The sequence below is a fragment of the Artemia sp. Qi Xiang Cuo genome, chromosome 7 (genome assembly GCF_049724085.1).
Source record: "Artemia sp. Qi Xiang Cuo chromosome 7, ASM4972408v1, whole genome shotgun sequence".
Taxonomy (NCBI): Eukaryota; Metazoa; Arthropoda; class Branchiopoda; order Anostraca; family Artemiidae; genus Artemia; species Artemia sp. Qi Xiang Cuo.
Genome location: NC_142800.1, coordinates 9429732 through 9453371, shown reverse-complemented (window position 1 = coordinate 9453371; position 23640 = coordinate 9429732). Strand labels below are relative to the sequence as shown.

The window sequence follows — 23640 nt, the reverse complement described above, 5'->3', positions numbered from 1 at the left end:
ATTTATATAGCGATGTAATTTTAGTAGATTTTTATTTTTGTTATTTATAAAAGTTACTTTCATATTTATTTACGATAAGTTACTAAGATGCTATTTATTTCTTATTTATCAGGTAATGATGCATTCTTAAACTAGGCTTTTCGTCTTGATAGTGATCTCAATTTTTGAATCTTGAATCTAGAAAAAAAAACTGATTGTCTGATAACTGGTAGGGGTCCTTTTTGAATCTAAAATCTTGTATATAGAATTTTGAATTTAGAATCTACAAAAAAACCTGATAGTTTGATAGCTGATAAAGGTCCTCTTTGAATGTTGAATCTATAACAGTAACAAAAAACTCCTTTTTAAATTTTGAATCCATAAAAGTAAAAAAAAAATGATAGTTTGAAATATGATAGGGGTCATTTTTGTATCCTGAATCTATAAAAGTAAAAAAAAACTCCTAGAATTTTGAATCTATAAAGACAAAAAAAAATGATAGTTTGATAGGCGATAGGGGATTTTTGAATCATGAATCCAGAATTTTGAATTTAGAACCTACAAAAAAAAAGTTTGATAGCTGATTGGGGTCCTTTCTAAATTTTGAATCTATAAAAGTGAAAAAAAAGATAGTTTGATAGCTGATAGGGAGGGGTCCTTTTGAATCTAGGTTTCGAATTTTGAATCTACAAAAGTAAAAACCTGATTGTTTGATAGCTGATAGGGTCCTTTTTAAATCTAGAATTTTTTAGAATTTTGAATCCGGAAAAGTAAAAAAAACTGATAGTTTCTGAATCTAGAATCTTGAATCTTGAATCTAGAATTTTGAATCTAGAATAGTAGAAAAAAAAATAGTTTGATAACTGTAGGGGTCCTTTTTGAATTTAGAACCTACAAAAAAAAAGAAGTTTGATAGCTGATTGGGGTACTTTCTAAATTTTGAATCTATAAAAGTAAAAAAAAAGATAGTTTGATAGCTGATAGGGAGGGGTCCTTTTGAATCTAGGTTTCGAATTTTGAATCTACAAAAGTAAAAACCTGATCGTTTGATAGCTGACTGGGTCCTTTTTAAATCTAGAATCTTTTTAGAATTTTGAATCCGGAAAAGTAAAAAAACTGATAGTTTCGTAGCTGATATGGGTCCTTCTGAATCTTGAATCTAGAATTTTGAATCTAGAAAAGTAAAAAAAAAGATCTTGTCAATCTAGACTGAGTCTCAAGCTAAGATGTCGTTATCTATGGTAAGTGAGCTTATTTTTGTACATCCTTCCGTCAAAGCAATAAGGTGGCAAAGTTTATATTTTGATAGGGTTTCGTTTATAAAATTTCCTACAAACACTAACTTACCTCTGCAGCGACCATAGCTACCCTATTTATTTGTATAACAAATATGGGAGTTTGACCGAAAATATGGAGATGAAGTACAAAAACTGTGATGGATTTTGACACTAGCTGCAATAGTAGGTATGGTAAATATTGTAACTATAATAAATCTGACAAAATTTGGACAAATGCTTTTGCAAGAGTTTTCTTCTACGCTTATGCTTAATAACTCTGAAACTTGTGTTGTAAATAACTCTCAATACATTCCGAAAATTTGGGCTCCTATCTGCAAGTAAAGAAAATATTTTATTATAAGAATACTAGAAAGAATTTTTAAATTTCATGAAAAAGCTTCCAAATTAATTTTTATTTAAAGTTTTAATTTTTTTCTAGTTTTAATCCTTTTTAGTTTAATTTTTAGGTTAAAACATAAAGCGGTTTTACTGATTTTTACATGAACTCTAGGTAAGGTTTTGAGGACTGGGGCTACTGCAGGGGGGGGGGATCAAATCCATTTAACGTCTGAAACTAATAAATTCCTAGTAGTTGGCAAGGAATACGTTTTTGCTTGTGTAAGAATAAGAAAATGTGTATTTTTTAATTTACATGCCTGATAAGAGACAACTACTACTACTAATAACTCACCGCAGCACCAAGCCGTCTGAGGCCAACACAGCTACGCACGATCCTCCTCCACCCCAATCTGTTCAAAGTCTCCCTTTTTACACCCGCCCACGAAGTTCCAATTTCCTTTAAATCTTTCTTTTTGGCGTCCTTCCACTTCAGACGAAGGCAACCTGTTTTTTGTACAGCTGTAAATGGTTTGGATAAAAGAGCAATATTCGGCACTATGTTACCTTTCATCCTCACAACGTGCCCTGGCCACCTCAACCTTTCTTTTATTATAGCCCTAGAAAGCGGCATTGAACCACACCTTTCGTACAGCCTATTGTTTGAAATACGGTCAGTCAGCCGGGCACCTAGAATAAGCCGTAAGCAATTTCTCTGGAAAAACATCTAGCAAATATTCATCCGCTTTTCGGAGCGTCCATGCTTCAGAGCCATATTTGACCACTATCATCACTGTAGCTTCTAATATTCTAATTTTGGTTAGCAGACTTATCTTCCTATTCTTCCAGACTTTTTTACCTGTGAAAAAACACCCTTAGCCTTGGCTATTCTATTTTTAACATCTTCACTGCTCTCACCATCTTTACTAATAATACCACCAAGGTAAGTGAAGCTGCCCACCTGATCAATCCTATCATCACTCGCCGTCACATTTTCATTTTCACTTATTCCTAGCATCAGGGACTTAGTCATCTTCACATTAATTTTTACACCTGCTCTAACACCATAAATTCACAAAATCTCTAAAACTTCATTCATTTTGTTTACACTGTTATCTAGAATACTTAAATCCTCAGCATAATCCAAATATAGGAGACTTTTTCCTCTCCAATCTATTCTGTGGTCTCCCATTACCTTTCCTGTGCTCCTTAAAACAAAGTCAATCAAAATAATCCATACAAAGGGGGATAGAACACAGCCCTGCTTAACTCCTGATTTAATACAGAACCAGCTGCTAACCTCATTTCCTACCTTAACCGCAGCAGTGTTATTTTCGTACATAGCACTAATCACCTTAATGTATTTGTCTGGTATACCATACAAGGATAAAACCTTTACTAAAGCTCTTCTATCAACAGAATCGAACGCTTGCTCGTAATCTATAAAACTGAGGACCAAAGGTGTTTGAAAACTCAGGCACTTCTCAATTATTAGCCTAAGAGTGAAAATTTGGTCGACATATCCTCTACCTTTTCTAAAACCGCACTGCTCTTCTCTTAAAACTTTGTCTGTGGCATCTCTCAGTCTAAAAAGTATCATATTATTAAGTATTTACTACCTACAGAGACCAGACTAATGCCTCGATAATTACTACACTCACTTTTGTCACCTTACTAGTATAGTAGCTTAATTAAGCTTTTCCTAAAATCTTTAGGTACTTCCCCTTTTTCAAAGATCATACTCATAATAGCTTATTTTTAACCTCAGCGCCACCATATTTAAGAAATTCATATACCACCCTATCAGTACCTGGAGCCTTATTATTCTTTAATCCTTTTAGTACTGTTGCTAATTCCTCCTCACAAAACAAATCTTCCTTCACATCCGAAGTATCACAAACTTTTTCATTTTCCTCTATATTGTTTCCTGCAACTCTATCTCGGTTAAGCAAGACAAGACAAGTTAAGAGACAAGATATTTCTTTATTCGAAAACAACTGTCACAAGCAGCAATAAGCTTAAAACCCTGTCAAATTATTAAAGCTAGAAGCGTAATATTTTCGCAGAACAAACTTGGAACCATGAGAATGGCTGTTTACTCTAGAAATTAGTGAAACAAACACTAATTTTGGTTTGGTTCAAATGTTTTGAAAATATTTTTTTGGAAAATTCAAAATTTTCTGGTAAATAAAATGGTTACAACTACCAATCGAATATGTTTGGTAATAAAACTATATCGTACCGTTAACAATTTCTGGTAATCTTAAGTTTAATATGGCTCCCTTAAAATATAACGTGAAAGTGGTATATTGTTCCGTTAAAAATACACGGTAAAATTAAATCCAAGTAACCCTCCTCACAAGAAATTTAACAATGTATTGATGTATTAATTAATATTAATATTAATACAATGTATTAAACTTAACAATGTATCGTAGATTTACGGCAACTGCACTTGAATGGTAATGATATTTACTCAGTGGCGGATCCAGGGGAGGGGCAAGGGGGCGCGTGCCCCCCTAACGTAGTCTAAAGTAGTATAATTTACTTAAATAACGCAATTTTGCGTTAATTAAACTTGCTGCTAACGCAGGCTCGTCGGATCAGCCTATTTTGCCCCCCCCTAAAAAAATCCTGGATCCGCCCTTGTATTTACTCCTGAAATTGTTTGTTCTTCCTTTGAGTGAAATACTTTTATGCCTGATTTTCTGGTTTTGGAGGAAGAACTCTGATTTTATGTATACTTAAACAAGTTAAGTGTCGGTCTATTAATATTTTCTTCTATAGAAGAAAAAAGAATCTCCAAGCTGGAAACATGAAAGTTTATGCAGTATATTTTTGGACCCGTGAGGATAAAAATAAATATCACCTAAAAGTTAGGGTTTTAGCAAAAAAAGAGGAAATATGACGTAACGATAACAAGCGTACGATAAAAATTCGACAAATGCAAGTTTTTCAAACTGAAGGTTGGCTAGCAGATTTAGGCGTAGTCAATCAGGTGTGTCAGGGGGGTGTTGCGAGATGTACGCCTTTTATTCCTCTTGCTGTAGATCTTTCAACTATGCTTATTTGTTATATCTGTTCCAGAGTTCATAGTATAATTTTGATGATAGAATCAGGATTGTTTGGTTTATTTGTTTGCGCTATACTGATTGATCAAGTTACTGCAATATTTAGTGATACAACTGCCGTTGAACAAGTTAAAGGAGACGATGCTAGAAGAACACGAAGACCTAAAATGACTCATTTGGCTGATGTTTGTGGTAAAGGTAAATTGTATTATTTATGTAATAGTTTTTTTCAAGATTGGGCATAACAAAATAGTAAAATTGAAAAGAAAGAGAGAAGGGGAGGAACAGATGGTAAGATTTTCCTTTTTTTCTGATTCTGTTACCTGATTCCCTGAAACGTCGTCATATTTTATTATATCTATTAAAGAATACAGTAAAACACAGATGTATATTTAGACATTTACCTTTTTTCTGAGCTGAGGGTAGCCAATTATACTGGCGTATTGCTACTGCATTAATCCAGTGGAAGCGCTGATCTCGCCTAGGGTTAATTGCATTACCGATACTTATAAGCTAAAACCTAAAACTAGGGACTATTCGCCAGAATCAGCTGATTTCCCTGTAAAGATTGGCTTCCCTCTGAGAAAAGAAGCCCCGAAATCAATGTCCACGCATTCGCCTGAATCTGATCATCGGATTGTCATCGAAAATCTGGTTCTTGGTGTTCAATTATCAGTGAAAATGTAAATTTTAGAATTATATCGTCAATAAAAAGGACCCAAATCTGGTTCTTGATGTTCAATTATCAGTGAAAATGTAAATTTTAGAATTATATCGTCAATAAAAAGGACCCAAATCTGGTTCTTGGTGTTCAATTATCAGTGAAAATGTAAATTTTAGAATTATATCGTCAATAAAAAGGACCCAAATCGTGAATGAAAATCCAAATCCTTTCTCACATTTTTTTTTTGTTTCTATGGGACGTGTTCGTATTTTACTAAGTTGCAGCTACTGTTGCAACCATGATTGGTAGATTTTCCAACCAGATTAAAACATTTTCCGTATTATCATAAATTGTTTCCGTACGTCTGAACGTTGACTTAGCTACCCAATTTTTAAAGGTTTTGATTGGCTTGAAAAGTATAATGAGCTAGTGCGAATTTACACTACAGTAACTTTGGTGAGATACTCGTTTTTTTTTTATTCTGTCGAAATTTGAAGGCACTTGTGCTTTCTTTCACTACAGTTTGATAGCTGTGTTTTCTAAAAGAATCGTTAGCCAGGTCGTATCCAGGGGGGGGGTTATCCTTGTGACAGCAGAATGGATAAAGCCACACCCTGGTAAAATGGGGCTGTGGCTCAAATCCCCGTGTCGCAAGGTTTTTTTAAACAATAGCTGGTTACAATTGTGCAGAAATATGTTTGCAAAATTATTAATTAAATGAATTAAATTTTCATTAATTTCTGCCAACTTTTCCGATAATTCTAGTTCCTGGCCTGAGTTTCACCTCCACTTCAACTTTGGCAGTTTAGCCTAAGAGCCAATAAATATGGTGCCTGGGTCATAATTTTCAATTTTAAATATTCTTTTGAATCAAAATCATTCACATAAAAAAGACAGAGGAAGGTTATTAGTTTTGTAGCCTTATTGAGACTTCCTTCGTCTTCCGATTTATTTTGTCTTCCAGTTTATTTTGCAATGGTTTGCAAAAACCTTTCTCTTATATGATTGCCGGTTTTTTCGTTTCTATGAATTATTATTATTTTTTCTTGGATTTATCCGTTTAATTCTTTTTGTAACCGCCTAAGGTTCGAAAAAACCTCAACCATTTTGTAAATTAAACAATTTGTTTTACCTGTTCCTGGCAGACCAATGATCTCTAAAAATGGAGTCTTGCAGTCAAAAAGTTGTTTTTGGTAAGGGGCTAAGAATACTCCTGCCACTTCATAGTTGAACCTCTTCTTTTTATATTCGTCATCTATACACTTGTTTATATATGCTTCCGGAGAACTAATAGATAATTCATAAAATATTGCTAATAGTGTCCAGATAACGTATTGACAATTTTTGTTTGTTACTGGTAAAGACAACTCAAATCGGTTCGTCAATCCGATGAATGACATCACCAATCACTTCATTTGCAGTATCTTTTTGATCTTCATTACTCTTCCTGCATTTTTGACTGCATATATGTATCATACCGTTTGTATGTAAATACAGATTTCTATCTGACACCATTATAGGGATTCCTGGCTATTTTTTGTTACTGTGGCACGTGTTCATCTTTTACTAGGTTGCACCTACCGCTGCAACCACAATTATATTATCTTGTTGAAAGATAAGTGTATGTTGAATCATCGTATGTATCATGATTTGTTTAAATAGTTCAGGTAAAGTGGACAATTTAAACATGATTTGTTTTGTTTAAATTTGTTTTACAATTTAAACAAACTTTACAATTTTGTTAAATTACTTGTTTAAATTTTAAATTAACTAAAAAGTTAAAGGCGAGGTTAATTAAAATGCAACTGAACCAGGAACTGAGTTCATGGGAAACTTTTAAAAGAGCTTTATCCACTCCACTGCCACAAGTTAAATAAATTAGATATTTAGATAGCACATGATATAGAAGATAAGCTGTTCATTCCTGAAATATATATATATATATATATATATATATATATATATATATATATATATATATATATATATATATATATATATATATATATACATATATATATATATATATATATATATATATATATATATATATATATATATATATATATATATATATATATATATATATATATATATATATATATATATATATATATATATATATATATATATATATATATATATATATATAAATAAATATATATATATATATATATATATATATATATATATATATATATATATATATATATATATATATATATATATATATGTATATATATGTGTGTACGTGTTACACAGGAAAAAGTGACCGGCATTTTCTCAGCCGAAACCTGGTAGCTAAAAATAAAGAGTGACATTAAAACTTGAAATGAACTGAAAATTATCCTGTAAATAAGGTGTGGGGGAGGGATAGGAGATTCTTGTTGTTTATATATGCTTCAAAAATTCGAGTTTCGAATTTTGATTACTATTTGCTCAAATTTATTGTTTGCTACAACAAACAACCATAATTATATTATCTTGTGGAAAAATAAGTGTATGTTGAATCATCGTGTGTATAACGATTTATTTAAATACAGTTACAGTGGACAATTTAAACAAAATTTGTTTTGTTTAAGTTTGTTTTACAATTTTGTTAAATTAGTTGGTCTTACAATTTAAATGTTTTTTTGTTTAAATTTTAAATTGACTAAAACGTTACAGACGAAATAAACCGAAATGCAATTGAATCAGGAACTTATTTCATGGAATAACTCTTAAAATATCTCCACTTGGCTATATATTGGCTATAAACACTGTTAATAATTTATCATAAATATTTTATCGTTGTTAGATTTTTTCCTATATTTCATACATAGATTTTATGCATACAAATTTTTTTTAATTATATTTTAATTTTAATTATATTCCTTAAGAAATCATTATAAGTAAAAATTTACCATACCTTGCATTAAGGAACGAACTGTAACCCATAGTAACTGAAATAATAAAAGAAATCATATATAGATGATTATTTTAATTATATTCCATAAGAAATCATCATATGTAAAAGTTTCCCATACCGGGAATCGGACTCGAGCCAACTGGCTGAGAGCCAGCTATCGCAACCACTAGACCATTTAGGATATACTCGTATTAAATTTTCTGATTAATGAAGTTTATGGTAATCCGGGTTGTAGTGGTAGCTAGCAACCTAGTAAGAGAAGATCACGTCCAAAGTTAAGAAATATAATAACCCATAACTCCTAAAATTAGACTGAGATCAAAACAAAAATTACACCATTAGAACCGCCTTGTTTGAAACCCTTATATAGGAAACTTACTTTCCCTTGGCTTGAACAACAAGGGAAGTATATCGGCTTGAAAATCAAGAAAAGTGGAAGCTACTACAGCATTCTGCCTAAACGGCATCTTTTTTCTTTTCCACAGTAATATCAGGGATGATGGTTCAAGAAGTAATAATTGTGAAATTGTTTCACCTGCTGTAGAAAAATATGAACGAAAATCCAAAAGAAGGTATTTGAAAAAAAGAAAAAGAAGATTACTATCTGCCACTGTGGCCATACTTAAAAAGTGAATTAAAACCCATTTCATGAAGTGCCGAATTCTCTCTGGTCGAATTTCCTTGCGAAACGTGGAATAGAACCTGCCAACCTTCGGTCAGAAGGTAAAGCATTATCCATTAAGTTATCGCAAGGTATTATTTACAATAATTCTTCTATAACTTTATTAATTTACTTTAATCAGTAATAACTTAATAAATAATGTAAATAGTTTAACTAGGATGAACGTGAATACACAATATTATGCCTTTTTTCATTCTGTTTCGTAATTTAATAATTGCTTCTGGAGGACATTAAATTTTGAGCCCCGAGAGGGGCCCCAAAAGGTAAACAGTTCTTAGTAACCCAAAATTTAAAAATATATTCCTAAAAATACTTTAATATCTTTTTTCTTTTCCTCAGATAGCGGGGCACTGGAACATTATAGAGAGCTGTTCAATAGCTCAGTTTAAAGGAAGCTGATTGGGTTGAAAATCCGGGTTGCAGCGGTAGCTAGCAATCTAAGTCTTGATTGTGAGTTCAGAGGAGACACTTCTCCTGTGAATTATTTATAATCTGGATACGAGCGTGACGTGATTGGCAACGTGAATAATTAATGTTTTTGATAAGACTTCTCCTATGAACTATTTATAATCTGGATACCAGCAATTTCGCAACCTAACCTGTGAGCAAAACGTGAATAATTCATGTTTTTGATAAGACTTGTGGATGTTTTGACTTAAGTTGATCCATTAACCTATTCAATTTTGTTAAAATAGTGAATATTTAAATTTCTTGGCAACTGAAAAGTAAATACTAAACCAGATTACTGGTACTTTTCTTTTTACTGTTGATTATTTTGAATTTATTGAGAAACAAATTCGAATTAGTGTTCGATTTTGTGATTTTGAACAGTTCGAATGTTTGGAAAAAAGGAGCCTCCAAAACAACCTCCTCATAGGGGAAGTTACCCTTTCAACCATCTTCAAAAGCCCTTGCTAGAACCCCCCCCCCTCCCCCCTAAAACTGCGTCTGTACCAGCGACCTCTCTGAAGAGTATTCATACCCCAAACATGGATACCACCCAATGTCCATCACCCTCAACAACTGATACTGAAAAAGACGAAGAAGGCTTTAAGATAATAAACTCGGCCAAGCGTAGACGACAGAGAACAAAAAATCCACCAGATTCAGCAATAATACATCAAACCGATACCACGAACAACTCTTTCGGAAATTCAGCCGATTCCCCGGTAATTATTCAACCAGTTCCCCAATCTGATAATCCCTTGTTTAATAACTGTGATCTACCAAAGTTGCGAGTTTCCCTCTTCAAGACCATTCGTTGCAACTTTAATATGAATATACACAGATCAGGATCCCTAGATATCCTTTTGAACGATCCCACACCAGTGAAAAAGGTAATGGAGCTGAAAAATGTTGAAAATAGTTTTGTCACAGCCCGTCTGTGGTCCCCAAACCCGATACAAACAAAGATAGTCCTCTAAAATGTCCCCAAATCGTTTCTATATTCAGACCTGATGTAAGTATTGATGAACAAAAAAGGTGAATGCATTCTGGTCTCTAGTTTCCATAACTTTGGTCGCGAAACCACTGAAACCACAGACTTTAAAACAATATTGTTTGAGCTTCAAGGACAATTTAATATTTACAAAGTGTTCCTCTTTGGCCAACAAAAATCTTTTAAGCCATACAAAGAAAAGCCATTACAGTGTACTAAATGCCTAAAGCTTGGACACACAGATAAATACTGCTGAGAGGATTCTAACATTAGTAAGATTTGCCTAGGCAAGGACCATAATGAGTCAAACTGTCAATTTGACCCAATATGTACTAATTGTAAGGGCGAACACCAGTCCCTAGATAAAAGAAGCTGTCCCAGATATAAACAAAGGGCAGAGATACTAAGAATGGCAAAAGAACAACAACTTCCAATCCCTTTTGTTGCAATACGAGTCCCAAGGACGCAAATAGTCCCCCGTCCCCCAAAAGGCCCCAGGCCACCAACAGCCCCTGAACCACCAACAGGTTCCAGACAACCAGCAGCCTCGAGGACACCAGCAGTTCCCAATGATTCCCCTAGTGTTGAAAATTTTCAGAATAATCTCATCCGACATAAAACTAATCCATGGTTCCCCTTGATACCAAGTGCCCCCCAAAAAACCCTGAAGAATCCCCTTTTGGAAAATCCTGCGCAAGGAAAGACATCAAGACCAACAAAACTACCTGGAGTTACTTTCCAAAGATTTCACACAGTAACTCCACATGCTTTGGAAGATGAATCAATCTTATACTTTAAATTGCCAGCTTTACAGTTACCTCTATGCTCATCTCCCAATTGGAGTTACCCAATCAGTTGAAATGTATTATTCTGAAGAATTTGGCGAAAACCCACGTCGGCGAGACGATAGTTTCAGAAGCAGAAATTCAAATTGAGAGTGTTTTAAGCCAACATAGGTCTCAGAGCTTAATTGAGTCAAGTCATCACTCAACAGCATCAGTCAACAATGACTTGCCCATAACCGTAGTATTCCCGTGCATACTAGCAGACGTAGACCTAAACCCCCGCCTTTTGTGAAACACTGCTCTCTCATAAGAATTAACTTACAAGAAGATATAAGATTACAACCTGATTCATCCTGCTTTCCTAACCAAAGTGACCCAAACCCCACCCCTCCTACTCTGAAGCTAGCTACCAAGATTTTTCCTCAGTTTTCTAACATCATACTTTGCAATACCCAGTCGCTTCAGAACAAAATTGATATTCTGGACTGTCACATGCGAGATAATAATATCGGTGTTGCATTCATAACTGAAACCTAGAATGTCTGCCGAGACCGTGTTTTGCTTACTGGCTGCTACTCGTCTGAGTTTGTGACCCGTCATGATCGTGGAATAAATAGAACAGGTGGTGGTGTTGGTATTTTTTGGCGTAAGGATGTTCCTGCGTCTGTGCTTTCAAATTTTGAACTAAAAAACAATGACTTTGAAGTGATATTGCTTTACTGCAAACCCATAAAGCTTCCCCGGTCGACCTCTTGTCTCATTTTTGGATTAGTGTATTACTCTGAGAGCTCACGCTGCCCCAACGAACTCGTTTCATACCTGCAACATCCTGTTGATTGGATCAGGTCCAAATATTCTACCCCTAGCATTTGTATTCTTGGTGATTTTAACCAGACCAATCAATCATGGCTTAGCTCATCATTTTGCCTAAAACAAGTGGTGAAGACTCCTACGCATATTTTGGGCTGTACCCTAGACCTAATCTTCACAAACTTTGATAGTTATTATATTGATCCAAAAACCCTTAATCTCTTGGGCAAGGCAGACCATTTGATATTGGATGGAAAGCCAAGCATGCAATGCCTAAGCCAAAGCACCAAAAAATTACCTATCGTCCTTTATTAGACTCCAGTATACGCTCATATAGCCTGTGGCTGACTGAAGAACCATTTCATGAAATGTATGCTGAAAACAACATTCACAAGAAAGTTTATATATTGTGCAACGTCCTATATAAAGAGTACCTTGACCAATTCCCTGTAAAAAATGTAAAAAGTGTGAAAGTGACAAGCCCTGAATAACCTCATCATTAAAACAGCTTATCCGCGAACGATCATAAGCTTCTGATAGAGAAAGTCTAGCTGCTAAAAAGCTGAGGAATAGAATAGTGAAAGAAAACCTTAAAGCTAAAGTCAACTATGTTAAAATCCGGATTGAACCTCTATTTTCAACTAACCCAAGGCAGTGGCACAAATCTGTAAAAAGGATATCTGGGAAGATTCAAAATGATTGCCTTCTTGTTTATAAAGACGATGGAAATAAGCTCTCAGCTGAGGATGTTAATATGTTTTTCAGCTCAATTTGTAGTACCCACCCTGCCCCATCCAAAAGTGAACTTGCTAGAATTCTTGAATAGTGCCCACCAAGCCAGACCCCAACCCTTGAAGAATTTTTCAGTCTTATATGAACTGCTTAAACTCAAACCCAACTCTTACTCTTCCAACTACCCCAGTGAACTGCCTGTAAATTTATGTCGTGAATATGCTATTTTTCTCACTAAACCAATCTGTCACATCTCAAATTCTTGTTTTGCTGAAGGAGCATTTCCTTCTGTATGAAACTGCATGTGAGAGTTATACCCAAAACTAAACATCCTAAATCTCCAGAAGAACTGAGGCCTATATCTCTCACCCCTGCCTTCGCAAAAGTGTTTGAGGCATTTATTGCTCAAGCAACACTCAATGAGATTTCCACAAACATTGATAAATACCAGTATGGGGGTCTCAGAGGCTGCAATACCACAATGTATCTATTGCGCCGGCATGATACTTTAGTAAAATGCTTTCACCAAAAAAATACCATCGTTGGTCTTGCCATGGTGGATTTTCGCAAGGCTTTCGGCCTTATCTTCAACCCTATTGCTCTAATGAACTTAAATCTAATGAGGGCGAATAGACTAACAGTTCAGCTAATCGTCGAATTCCTGTCTAATAGAACACAATGTGTGTTTCCTCTATTGTAGGGTGATACTCTGTCCTCTTCTCGTACAATTACATGTGGTGCTCCTCAAGGCACCAGATTAGTGGGGCTGATATTTGTGGCTTTGATAATGTTTGTGCTGAGGAACTATGACCAAAGATATAAATTTGTCGATGATCTTTCAGTTTTACTTAACTATGAAGCTAAAAATTCAATTGTTACCCCTTGTTTCCCCCACGACCTGATGGAAATGTTGAATAAGGAGGTTGAGCAAGCTAATCTAACCATAAACTTCAAAAATCAAAAGTTACTCGGTTAACCCTCTAAAGCGTGATCTTGATGTCCCAAACTCTCTGTTTCCCCTGTCCAACAGTGCCAAATTACTAGGTGTAATATTATTATCGGACTGTAAATTCAACGACCATGTGGAATCAGTGGCATCGAAGGCATACTTTACTGAAAAAAATCCTCATTTCAAGCTGAAGAATTCTGAGATTAACTAGTTTCATCATGGCAAATATGAATTACTTTAATCATGACAATTCTGAAAGCAATAGTTGTGGTTGCAGCGCTCTATATAGTTTTCAGTTAACTGTAAAACAGGCGGTAAGAGCGTATGAGTTGAGCCCAACGACAATCTTCTAATGGTAATTTCTACTGGTCCAAGGGCTAAATTTTTATTTTTTAAAAACAGAAATTACTCCAAACTTCAAAATTCTTTTACCCTTCCAACAATTTGGCGTAGTTTGCCATTTAAAAATTTTGCAATCGGTCATACAAGCCTAAAGGTTTTTAAATAAACTTGTCAATTTAGTCAATTATTGGCGCCCTTGTCACATTACCCCCCTTCCCCAGATTTTGCTCTAGATTGTGTAAGTCTCTTCGTTGTGTAGGTTTCCATTTAACCAATCCAAATAATCAGATTGTATTTTCACTGTCCCTGTTACTTTAATTTTTTTTAGCATTTGTTTGTATGGCAAAACCTGGCGGATGTTCAATGGTGTTTACTTTAATGTTGTTTAGTAAGCAATGTCTTTGTTTACAGTTACTAGTTCCAAAAACTGTGTGTCGAATTTAGACATGCTAATGCCCATGCAACATTATAGCTACATTTGTCTATAAAATCAAAGTTACGCACGACTACAGCGCCAATTATGGGTACCGTTCGTCATTTCTCGTGTTGAACATTGTTCAGCTTTCAAGCATAAAATTTTTGATTGACCAATCAGAATCGAGATTTAAGGCATCATTTTTTGAAACTAGAAAACATGGAAGCTTGAAACAGAAATTTTTCTGTCTGAAACAGAAATTTTACCAAAGCTAAGAAGACGTAGTATTAGTAGATAATAGTTGGAAACAAATTAGTGTTGGTGTAAACGTTTAAACCAATGTCTGGGAATTTTATTGTTCCGCTTCTGAAACACAAGTTTAGCGCCAAAAATAAAGAAAACCCCACGTTGTTCATAAAACTTTTTTTTGTATCAACAGACGTGACTAATGTATGATTCGGACATTAATTATAAAAAACTGTCATTTTCAGGGAAATGATTTCCACTTTTGAAAACTAATTTTAAGTACATTTTGCTAGTAAAATTATGTAATTATGTTTGTGTGGTAACATTGATCAAGAAGTCTCTAAAAATGCCACTATATCACAAACTTGAATTTCCATGTTGACCTTGAGATACGTTTGCATTCCCATCCTAAGGCAAATAATCTTTGGGACCAATCCTTGCAACAATTATTGCTGTCAGAAAAAAAACGGAGTTGTGTCCTCACATCGCTTTACTAGCCCAACAGACCGGGCATCAAGTCGGGTTATCATGAAACCATCAATAAATTCAGGTATGGTTACATCAGAAAAATCGAACCATCAACTGCAGATAGGGTACTTGGTTATTATGTTGAAAGTTTTGAAATGCATTTAGACTTCTAAAGCATTTGATCAATTGGTAAAACCCGGCGGATATCCATTACTATCAGATTAAGCCTACAAATCTGAAATTATCTCAGCCTTTTTTGTTCGAATACCAAAAAGATTAAAAAAACAGATAATTTTGTTCAAAAGGTCTCAGGCAAATTTTATATATTTCTTAGGCATTATCCTTCAAAGACCAGGAAAAGTTTAGTTTGGCGTCCGACGGTCAGTGGCTGTGAGCTGAGAGAGTCCAGTCTAAAGATATTGACCGCATATTGTTACGCTTAAAAGCAAAAGGCGTATCTCTAATTTCCATACTTTTATCAGAGACCGAAATAATGGTATTGACGGTCAGGAACCCCACTTGACCCCTATTGAAGAGATAGAGGGTAATCGGAAGTTTAACCTGGAGATAAATACTCCTCCAATCTCTATCATGGAGAAAGCCCCAGACTTCTCTTGAGTGGAAATTATCAAGCTTTAAAAGTGAACACATCAGATGCTATTTGACACCGTTTATCTCCTATATGTTTTAGGGGGAAAGGTACGCAAATGTAACTACACAAACACATGTCTGGATTCTTCAAGTACTTAACTAAGAACGGCAGAATAAGTGAGCTTAGCAAAAATAAGGTTTAGACTCTGCGGGGGACTACTTAAATGGTTACCTTTTTACTCGAATAGATATAAATTTATGATCACAGATAAACTAAGCCCACCAATTAATTACACAGACGATGTGTTAAAGGTGGACGTTAGACTGAGAAAAGTACCCAATAATATGTCCCTTATAAGTCAATTAGTATCGGAGACCAAGGATGGCTCAGCTTCAAAAGAGGCCAATTATAGGCAGCGCGCTATCGCTGCCTAAGTAAAGAACGATGTGGACACAATGTGTTTTTTTTTTTTCTTCTATACCCGGGCACTTCGTATCGAAGGAGTTGTCGTAGAAACTTTGAAAAGGGCTCATTCGATTGGAAATTGGAGTGGCTAGTGCCTTTTTCAATAGTCGAAGGTGATTGGAGGGCAAATAGCCCCCCCCCCCACGCCCATCATTTCCCCAAACACATCCAATCAAAATTTTGACATAGCAATTTTGTTCAGCGTAGTTGATTTCCAGATAGAAAATATCTTTTTGAGGAGGACACTCCCCCACAACCCTCAGGGCAAGGGTTTTAAGTTATGCCCTGAGGGCATATAAAAACATTGTTGGCTCAATGTACCCTGTATTATTTTTTTCCTTTAGAGCAGGGCACTTCATATTGAAGGGTCGTCGTAGAGACTTCAAAAGGGGCTCATTCGATTGGAAATTTAGAGTCCTAGTGCCCTTTTTAAAAGTCGAAAGTGATTGAGGGCACCGAGCCCCCCTATGCCCATCATTCCCCCAAACCCCTCCAATCAAACTTTTGAGATAGCTATTTTGTTTAGTGTAGCTGATTTCAAGATAGAAAATATGTTTTTGAGAAGGACAATCCCCCACAACCGTTAGGGCAAGGATTTTAAGTTATGCCCTGGGGGCATATAAGGTTTTTATAGAAAGTGTTGTCGTAGAAATTTCAAAAAAAGGCTTATTCGATTGGAAATTAAAAGGGATATTGCTCTTTTTGATATATGAAATTGTTTGGTGGGCCACTAGCCCCCCCCCCCATGCCCAGCGTTTTCCCACACACATCCAATCAAAATTTTGAGATAACCATTTTGTTCAACGTAGTTGATTTCTAGATAGAAAATACGTTTTTGAGGAGGACACTCCCCCACAACCCTCAGGGCAAGGGTTTTAAGTTATGCCCTGGGGGCATATAAGGTTTTTATAGAAGGTGTTGTCGTAGAAACTTCAAAAAAGGCTCATTTGATTGGAAATTTGAAGGGCTAGCGTCCTTTTTAATAATCGAAAGCGATTGGAGGACAATTACCCCCCCCCCCTCTACGCCCATCATTTCCCCAAACACATCCACAAAAAACTTTGTGATAGTCATTTAGTTCAGCGTAGTTAATTTCCAAATAGAAAATATGTTTTCGTGGAAGACACTCCCCCACAGCCCCCAGGACAAGGGTTTTAAGTTATGCCCTGGGCATATAAGGTTTTTAAAGAAGGCGTTATCGTAGAAACTTCTAAAAAGCTCTTTCGATTGGAAATTCAAAGGGCTAGTGCCCTTTTTAATGGTCGAAAGTGATTGGAGGGCAACTAGCCCCCCCCTCCGACGCCCAACACTCCCCCAAACACAACCAAAAAAAATTTTTAGATAGCCATTTTGTTCAGAGTAGTTGATTTCCAGATAGAAAATATATTTCTGAGGAGGATAATCCCCCACAACCTTCAAGGCATGGATTATAAGTTATGTCCTGGAGGCATATAAGGTTTTTATTGAAATCTTTGTCGCAGAAACCTTGAAAAAGGGATCATTCGATTTGAAATTCAAAGGGATAGTTCCCCTTTTTAATAGTCGAAAGTAATTGGAGGGCAACTAACCCCCCTCTCATGCCCACCTTTTCCTCAAACACATCCAATAAAAATTTTGAGATAGCCATTTTATTCAGTGTAGTTGATTTCCAAATAGAAAATATATTTTTGAGGAGGATTCTCCCCCACAACCCTCAGGGCAAGGATTATAAGTTATGCCCTGGAGGCATATAGGGTTTATATTGAAATCTTTGTCGTAAAAACTTGAAAAAGGGCTCATTCGATTTGAAATTCAAAGGGATAATACCCTTTTAATAGTCGAAAGTGATTGGAGGGCAATCAACCCCTCTCTCAAGCCCACCTTTTCCCCAAACACATCCAATCCTAATTTTTAGATAACCCTTTTACTCAACGTATTTGAAAGTTTCGGAAATTCGGTCTTTAAGGATGACAGCCCCTCCCCCCGTAGCCGTCAGGGCAAGGGTTTTAAGTTATGCCCTGGGTCATATAAAATTTTTATTGAAAGCGTTGTTGTAGAAACTTCAAAAGGGCTCATTCAATTGAAAATTGAAAGGGCTAGTGCCTTTTTAATAGTTGAAAGTGATTGGATAGCGACTAACGCCCCTTTCTCGCCCACCATTTTCCAAAACACATCCAATTAAAATTTTGCAGGCCAAACTATAAAGTTTTAAAAAACGAAAAGATTTAAAGTATTATTTCCTTTTTCCCTGAAAAGACTATGTCAATATAAAACGAACAGAATAACGTTCAATATAAAACGTTCGTTTTTTGTTTCATTTAGTTATCGATGCTGATTTGTGGTAGTTCACGCTTGGTAGATTATTTGATTTTATTTTTGCTAATTTTTTGTTTAATGAAGTTCTTTACTTTTCTTTGAAAAGACTTATTTTGTGGAAAAAGTTTTTTAAATTAATTGCTTACAGAGACGTGGTTTTCTACAGATATAACAGAGTCAGCTAGGCTGAATTTTCTAACAAGATAAGAATTGCGCGATTCAATGGGGGGGAGCAGAAAAGATATTTTTCGAAATGAAAAAAACCTGAACAAAGTTCCGACTTATCTGTTTTAGTAAACATTTTCCAAAATGGTACTATGTATAAATAATGTGGTAGAACAACTGAGTTAGAAAGTTTCAAAAGTAGACGCCGGTTGAATCGTAGCTTGTTTGTCACACAAGAAGCATACGATAGACCTACTCGGCGGTCGATGTACCTATGGGGAAGATGTGAATTTTTTCGCCCCCTGGAATTTTTCATTCGAGAGTAACGAAGACGGGGATCTGGAGCATGGGATAGCAACCAGAGATCGGCTTCAGTAGCCTCTTAGCCTCTATTAATGGAAGAAAATCCAAAACCTGGATTAATAATAGAAAATTGTCATGGCGGGAGGGTTTAAAATTGGAAATGGAAACTAGTACAGGGTGTTGCTATAATAACTAAGATAAAGGTATATAGGATTTAGTTGTGGGGAGGGGGCACGTTTTAACCGTTGCTGGGTTCCTTCCCACGGAACAGACAAATAGGGAGCTGCTGCAAATCCCAACGGAGGATAAGAATGGAGAAAGAACTCCCGAGTACAAACTTGGACAGGACATGCATGAACTGATGGTGGAGGCTAGAATCCCCGAGAGAGTGCATTTGTTGAAGGCGACGCTTTGGTAAGACAATCATATTTGACCAGACAGGCACAAACGCGGTGCTGGTTGAAGGGTCGGATTGACATCTTTAGTCTCCAAGAGGAACTCGTCTTCATCAACCTCCGAGTTCAATTCCCCGATACGTTGAAAGGACATACATCCACTCCATTCCTATGCTCATCCAACTCAACTAAATTATTAACACTGGCCAACTTCTCCAATACCTGGTGTGGTATTTTATATTCTGCCTTCAGATTATCATTGCTTTCTAGTAAGAGGATATGACCTCCTTCTCCTTAAGCTGGTATTTTCGGGTGGACCAAATGGATCCCGGAAAGGATATCTTTTCAAATTGGCTCTCATCCGTGAAAAAATAATGTCTGCCAGCGCAGGCTGAATTTCCGAATATACCCCCCTCTTTCCAACTCCTTTCACTTTTTTGAATTTCCTGTCTTTCGTAGTAGGAGTAAGCAAATAATTATAAGGTTGAAACTGAACTTGCATATTAGCCTGCTTAATTGTCATGAATTCAGTACTAAATTCCCAAATTGGGCTGCTCGTACAGGAAACAAGGGACTGGGCACTTTTTAACTCCTCGATTTTTTTTTAAGGAAAGCATCAATTTTAAAACCTTTTTAGTCCAAACTTGGACGCTAAGGGTCTCATTTTTAAAATCTGAGAGTTGTTATCTCCCAATCTCTCCGTTATTTCGTGCGAAAGCCCGAATTCTAAAATCATTTCTATTTTGGATTTGTGTATCAAGCATGGGCGTAGGCAGCATATTGTCTAGGGGGGGGGAGTTGATAGTGTGATGGAGGGCCTTTTGTCAACTGCTTTTCGAATCATCTGCTTTTTCAGCCATATCTAATGTAAATTTGAAGGTCTAGGGGGCAGCTGCCCCCCCCCTGCCCCCCTCCCTACGCCCATGGTAGCAAGTGCTTCTTTTTAACAACATAGGATTTGATGATTTTTCCGAAAGATACGAGACGGAAAACTACAAATTGTGGAACCATTTGCATGCTAAATTAACATGCTAAGCACTTCATTTCTACGGTTAAGGGTTGCTACCTCTCAACCTACTGAATCTTTCTAGAGAAAGAGAAATATATAATCCTTTACAGATTGATTTGGCACAATCACTGATTCTAAAATTTACGGAGTGATATTTTTCAGCATCTGTACTTGATACTGAGGGGAGTACTAAAGCTAGATTTGGTGCGGTGAACTGGTGTGGGTCAACCTATGAACTGGTACACCCGGTGCATGTGTTTGGGTAATAGTACTAACTTTCTCTGAAAGGGCAGAGGTTTCCCTATGAGTTTCTCTATTGGATTCCGTATGAGCCTACTGATTCCCCTCATCGGCTTCCCTACGAGCCTCTCGATCCTCTTTGTAATTTTTACCTGTAGCTCCTCTGACTTTATTCATTGCACCCAGGAGTCTCTTAAGCTACTTCCGAGTGCTACATTTCAGAGAATCATGGCGTTAGTGTGAGCTCTCAACCATATAGCTAGATGGTCGCTGGAAAAACGGAAATGGGATATCCTCACGCTCCTCAAGTCTTATCAGTAAGCTAGCAGAATCAAATCTATAAAACGAATATGAAAATAAAAATACTGTCTAGGCTGGTTATCTAGCCTCCTACAAAACCTATACATAGTTTCCTATTCAAGTTTCTCAATGTCCTTTAAAGAAATAAAAAAATATATCTCAGATAGAGTTAGTAGATCAAGTGTGACTTGATCTATGTGTAGATTAAAAAAAAAGTTCTTCTCTTTATTAAAATAAATAAAGATACTTGTCTGACCAGAGAGTGTCTCTGACGCAAGTCCGTTATAGTTTTTTTTTCTTTATTAAAATAAATAAACTCTTCATTAAAATAATATAATTCTTTTTCCAGGTCATCCAATACTTTGGCTCTTTCCCTGTGTTTCTGTACCTGAACACCTGGCTTATAATAATGGCACTTATGAAGTTTAAGTAGTCTATTATTCTTGGTTTTTCTGTGAGTGTATTTTTATTTATGTATTGTATATTGATCTGGTATTTATTATAGGGGCAGTTCAGTGACTTAACCAGCGGACGGGATGGGGGAGATGATCCCCCTTGATATGCCAAAGGATATTAAGATCTAATATTGCTCATGTGGTTACCCCTGGTTACCACTCGCTCTGAATGGTACCGTGACTAATCTTGAACAATTTTTTTTGCGTACTGTTCCTTGATTCGTTTTTTTCATATTATTATTTGCCTTAAAAATATCATGATAGTACCAGGAGATGGAGCTTCGTTCGGTGAAAAGAAAGACAGTTTTTTAATTTAGTTTGTAAATTAATTTCATTCTATTTTATTCGCTGTAGAAACAGATACTATCTAGATTGTTTTTCCATACTGGAAAACGAACAATTATTTTATTACGAACAATCTTATTAAACGAACGATAATCACAGAAACGAAGATCGGTCCCCTGGTAAACAAATTGTTGCTGCAACTTTTCTGCTGCACTCTATTGCATTCGACGCGACTCAATTTAGAATCTTATACTCACTTCATAGCTATCAAATGACATTGTCTTTCAAACAGTTCGTGAGAACGAACTGTAAGGAGCAACTGGACCCAATAGTAACCGTAAATCTAAAAAAAATTATTTTTTAACAATAGATATATTAAAAGAACCGGCTTTTTATGCTGATTCCAAATATATAAAATCATCAAATTTACTGTGCCATCAAAAGCTACGATTCCGAGAAAATATGTCTGATTTTTGAACGGGGGTGAGGGGGGGGGGAGCCCCGAAAGGGCTTCAGAGCCACAAAGTTTTTGTTGTATTTCCCTGTGCGAGGCTTACTTTTGAAAATTTCCATTACTCTGCAGTCACCTCTTAGGGATGTGAGGAAAATAAAAATTGTCGAGTGAAAATGGGTCTGCGAATTTTCATCAAAGAAAAGTTCGTAAATTTAAATAAATAAATTTATCGCAAGGTAAAGTTTTCTGGTATAAGTTTGGTCGCAAAACCGGCACAATTTATCTCAAAGTGCTGGCAAGGCTGGTGCAGAGCAGAGGTCCACCCGTTAGGTCTATTTTTTTAGGTTTTTGAATGTTACCTATTCTAGTTAAATGTTGTGTTACTATTTGTTAAACATCAAACTTAATACCGTGAAAAATGTACGTAAACGTATTTTGACTGTGACGTTAGGTTGTTTAACGTTAGTTCCAGTTCTGCAGACTTAGATTATGGTATACCCTACTCCGTTACTTTTCACGTTCAAAACCAGTGAAAACGCGTTAATTTGTGTATTGCAATTGTTGTGCTATTTCAGTGTCATTCATTCCATTTCATATGAAAATATTTCACTAAATTGTGGAGAAATAATCCCGGTGTCGTTTCCGTTGTTTGTTCATTTTATTCTATTCCGTGAGAATTCTTTTGATAAGCCGGTGCTGAATATGCTTATCGAATTAAAAGTTTTTTGTTAAGAAATGTCCCGTATATTTTTGTCATTGACTAGAAAAGCTTATAACGTCAACGTCAAGAGAACTTATGAATTTACGTTGTCGTAAATGGACGATGCAAATTTATTAGCGCTGAAAGCGGGATTACCACAAAATCGGGTGAATAACGTGATAGATCAGTAATTTGGGTCAGGGTTAGATTTACCTGTTTACTAGTACTAGGCTACACTCATTTGTGGGGCAGTATTTCAGGGGGGGCGGGATGTAGGAGAGCGGTCCCATATCCTTTGGCCTGGGTGTAGTTTTTACTTAAATTGACTCCAGTCTCGTCTTAAGTGGTATGATTCCCCATTATTACATTTCAGAATGAATTAGGCATTAAGAATATGATTGAATGTACACAAGCATGCCCTCAAGGGGGGTGGTGGTGTATCCATTCTCCTGGGAAACGAAAAATATGCAAAAATAGAAAAATAGTGTGGCATTAGACAAATTTTAATACTTTTCTAGCAAAAAAAGCTTTAAACTCCCTTTATCAAATTTGTGTTGGCTCACCCATCCTAGAAAATGTCTGGGTTACCATTTTTTGCTAGAATTCCTAAAAAATAATCCACGACGTTCTTGTTGCGCCAGGCTTGGTATATTTCCACTAGACCGTGCCTCTTCATAGCATGTGTGGTATACTTCCAGCACGCCATGTCTTTTTCAACCACAAATGGCAAACTTTCTCCATATCGCTGATACTAGTTCACCAATCAAGAGCGGATCCAGGATTTTTGTTTGGGGGGGGAGGTTTACTAATTTTCGACTCGGTTTTCGACTAATTTTACTAATTCTTACTAAGGTTTTACTAATTTTCGACTAATTTTCGA

The 23640-nt window shown here is 35.9% G+C and overlaps 1 protein-coding gene across 1 annotated transcript in view; it reads left to right on the top strand.

The window, feature by feature from the left end:
- The window catches only part of Dnz1 (DNZDHHC/NEW1 zinc finger protein 11), a 51435-nt gene extending 28646 nt beyond the window's left edge, over positions 1 to 22789 (top strand). Inside the window, exons 5-6 of the mRNA XM_089091371.1 lie at positions 4680 to 4861; positions 21216 to 22789. Coding sequence (XP_088947497.1) covers positions 4680 to 4861; positions 21216 to 21295 — 262 coding nt within the window. The 3' untranslated portion in view covers positions 21296 to 22789. The remainder of the gene's footprint in view (positions 1 to 4679; positions 4862 to 21215) is intronic.
- The last annotated feature ends 851 nt before the right edge of the window (positions 22790 to 23640 follow it).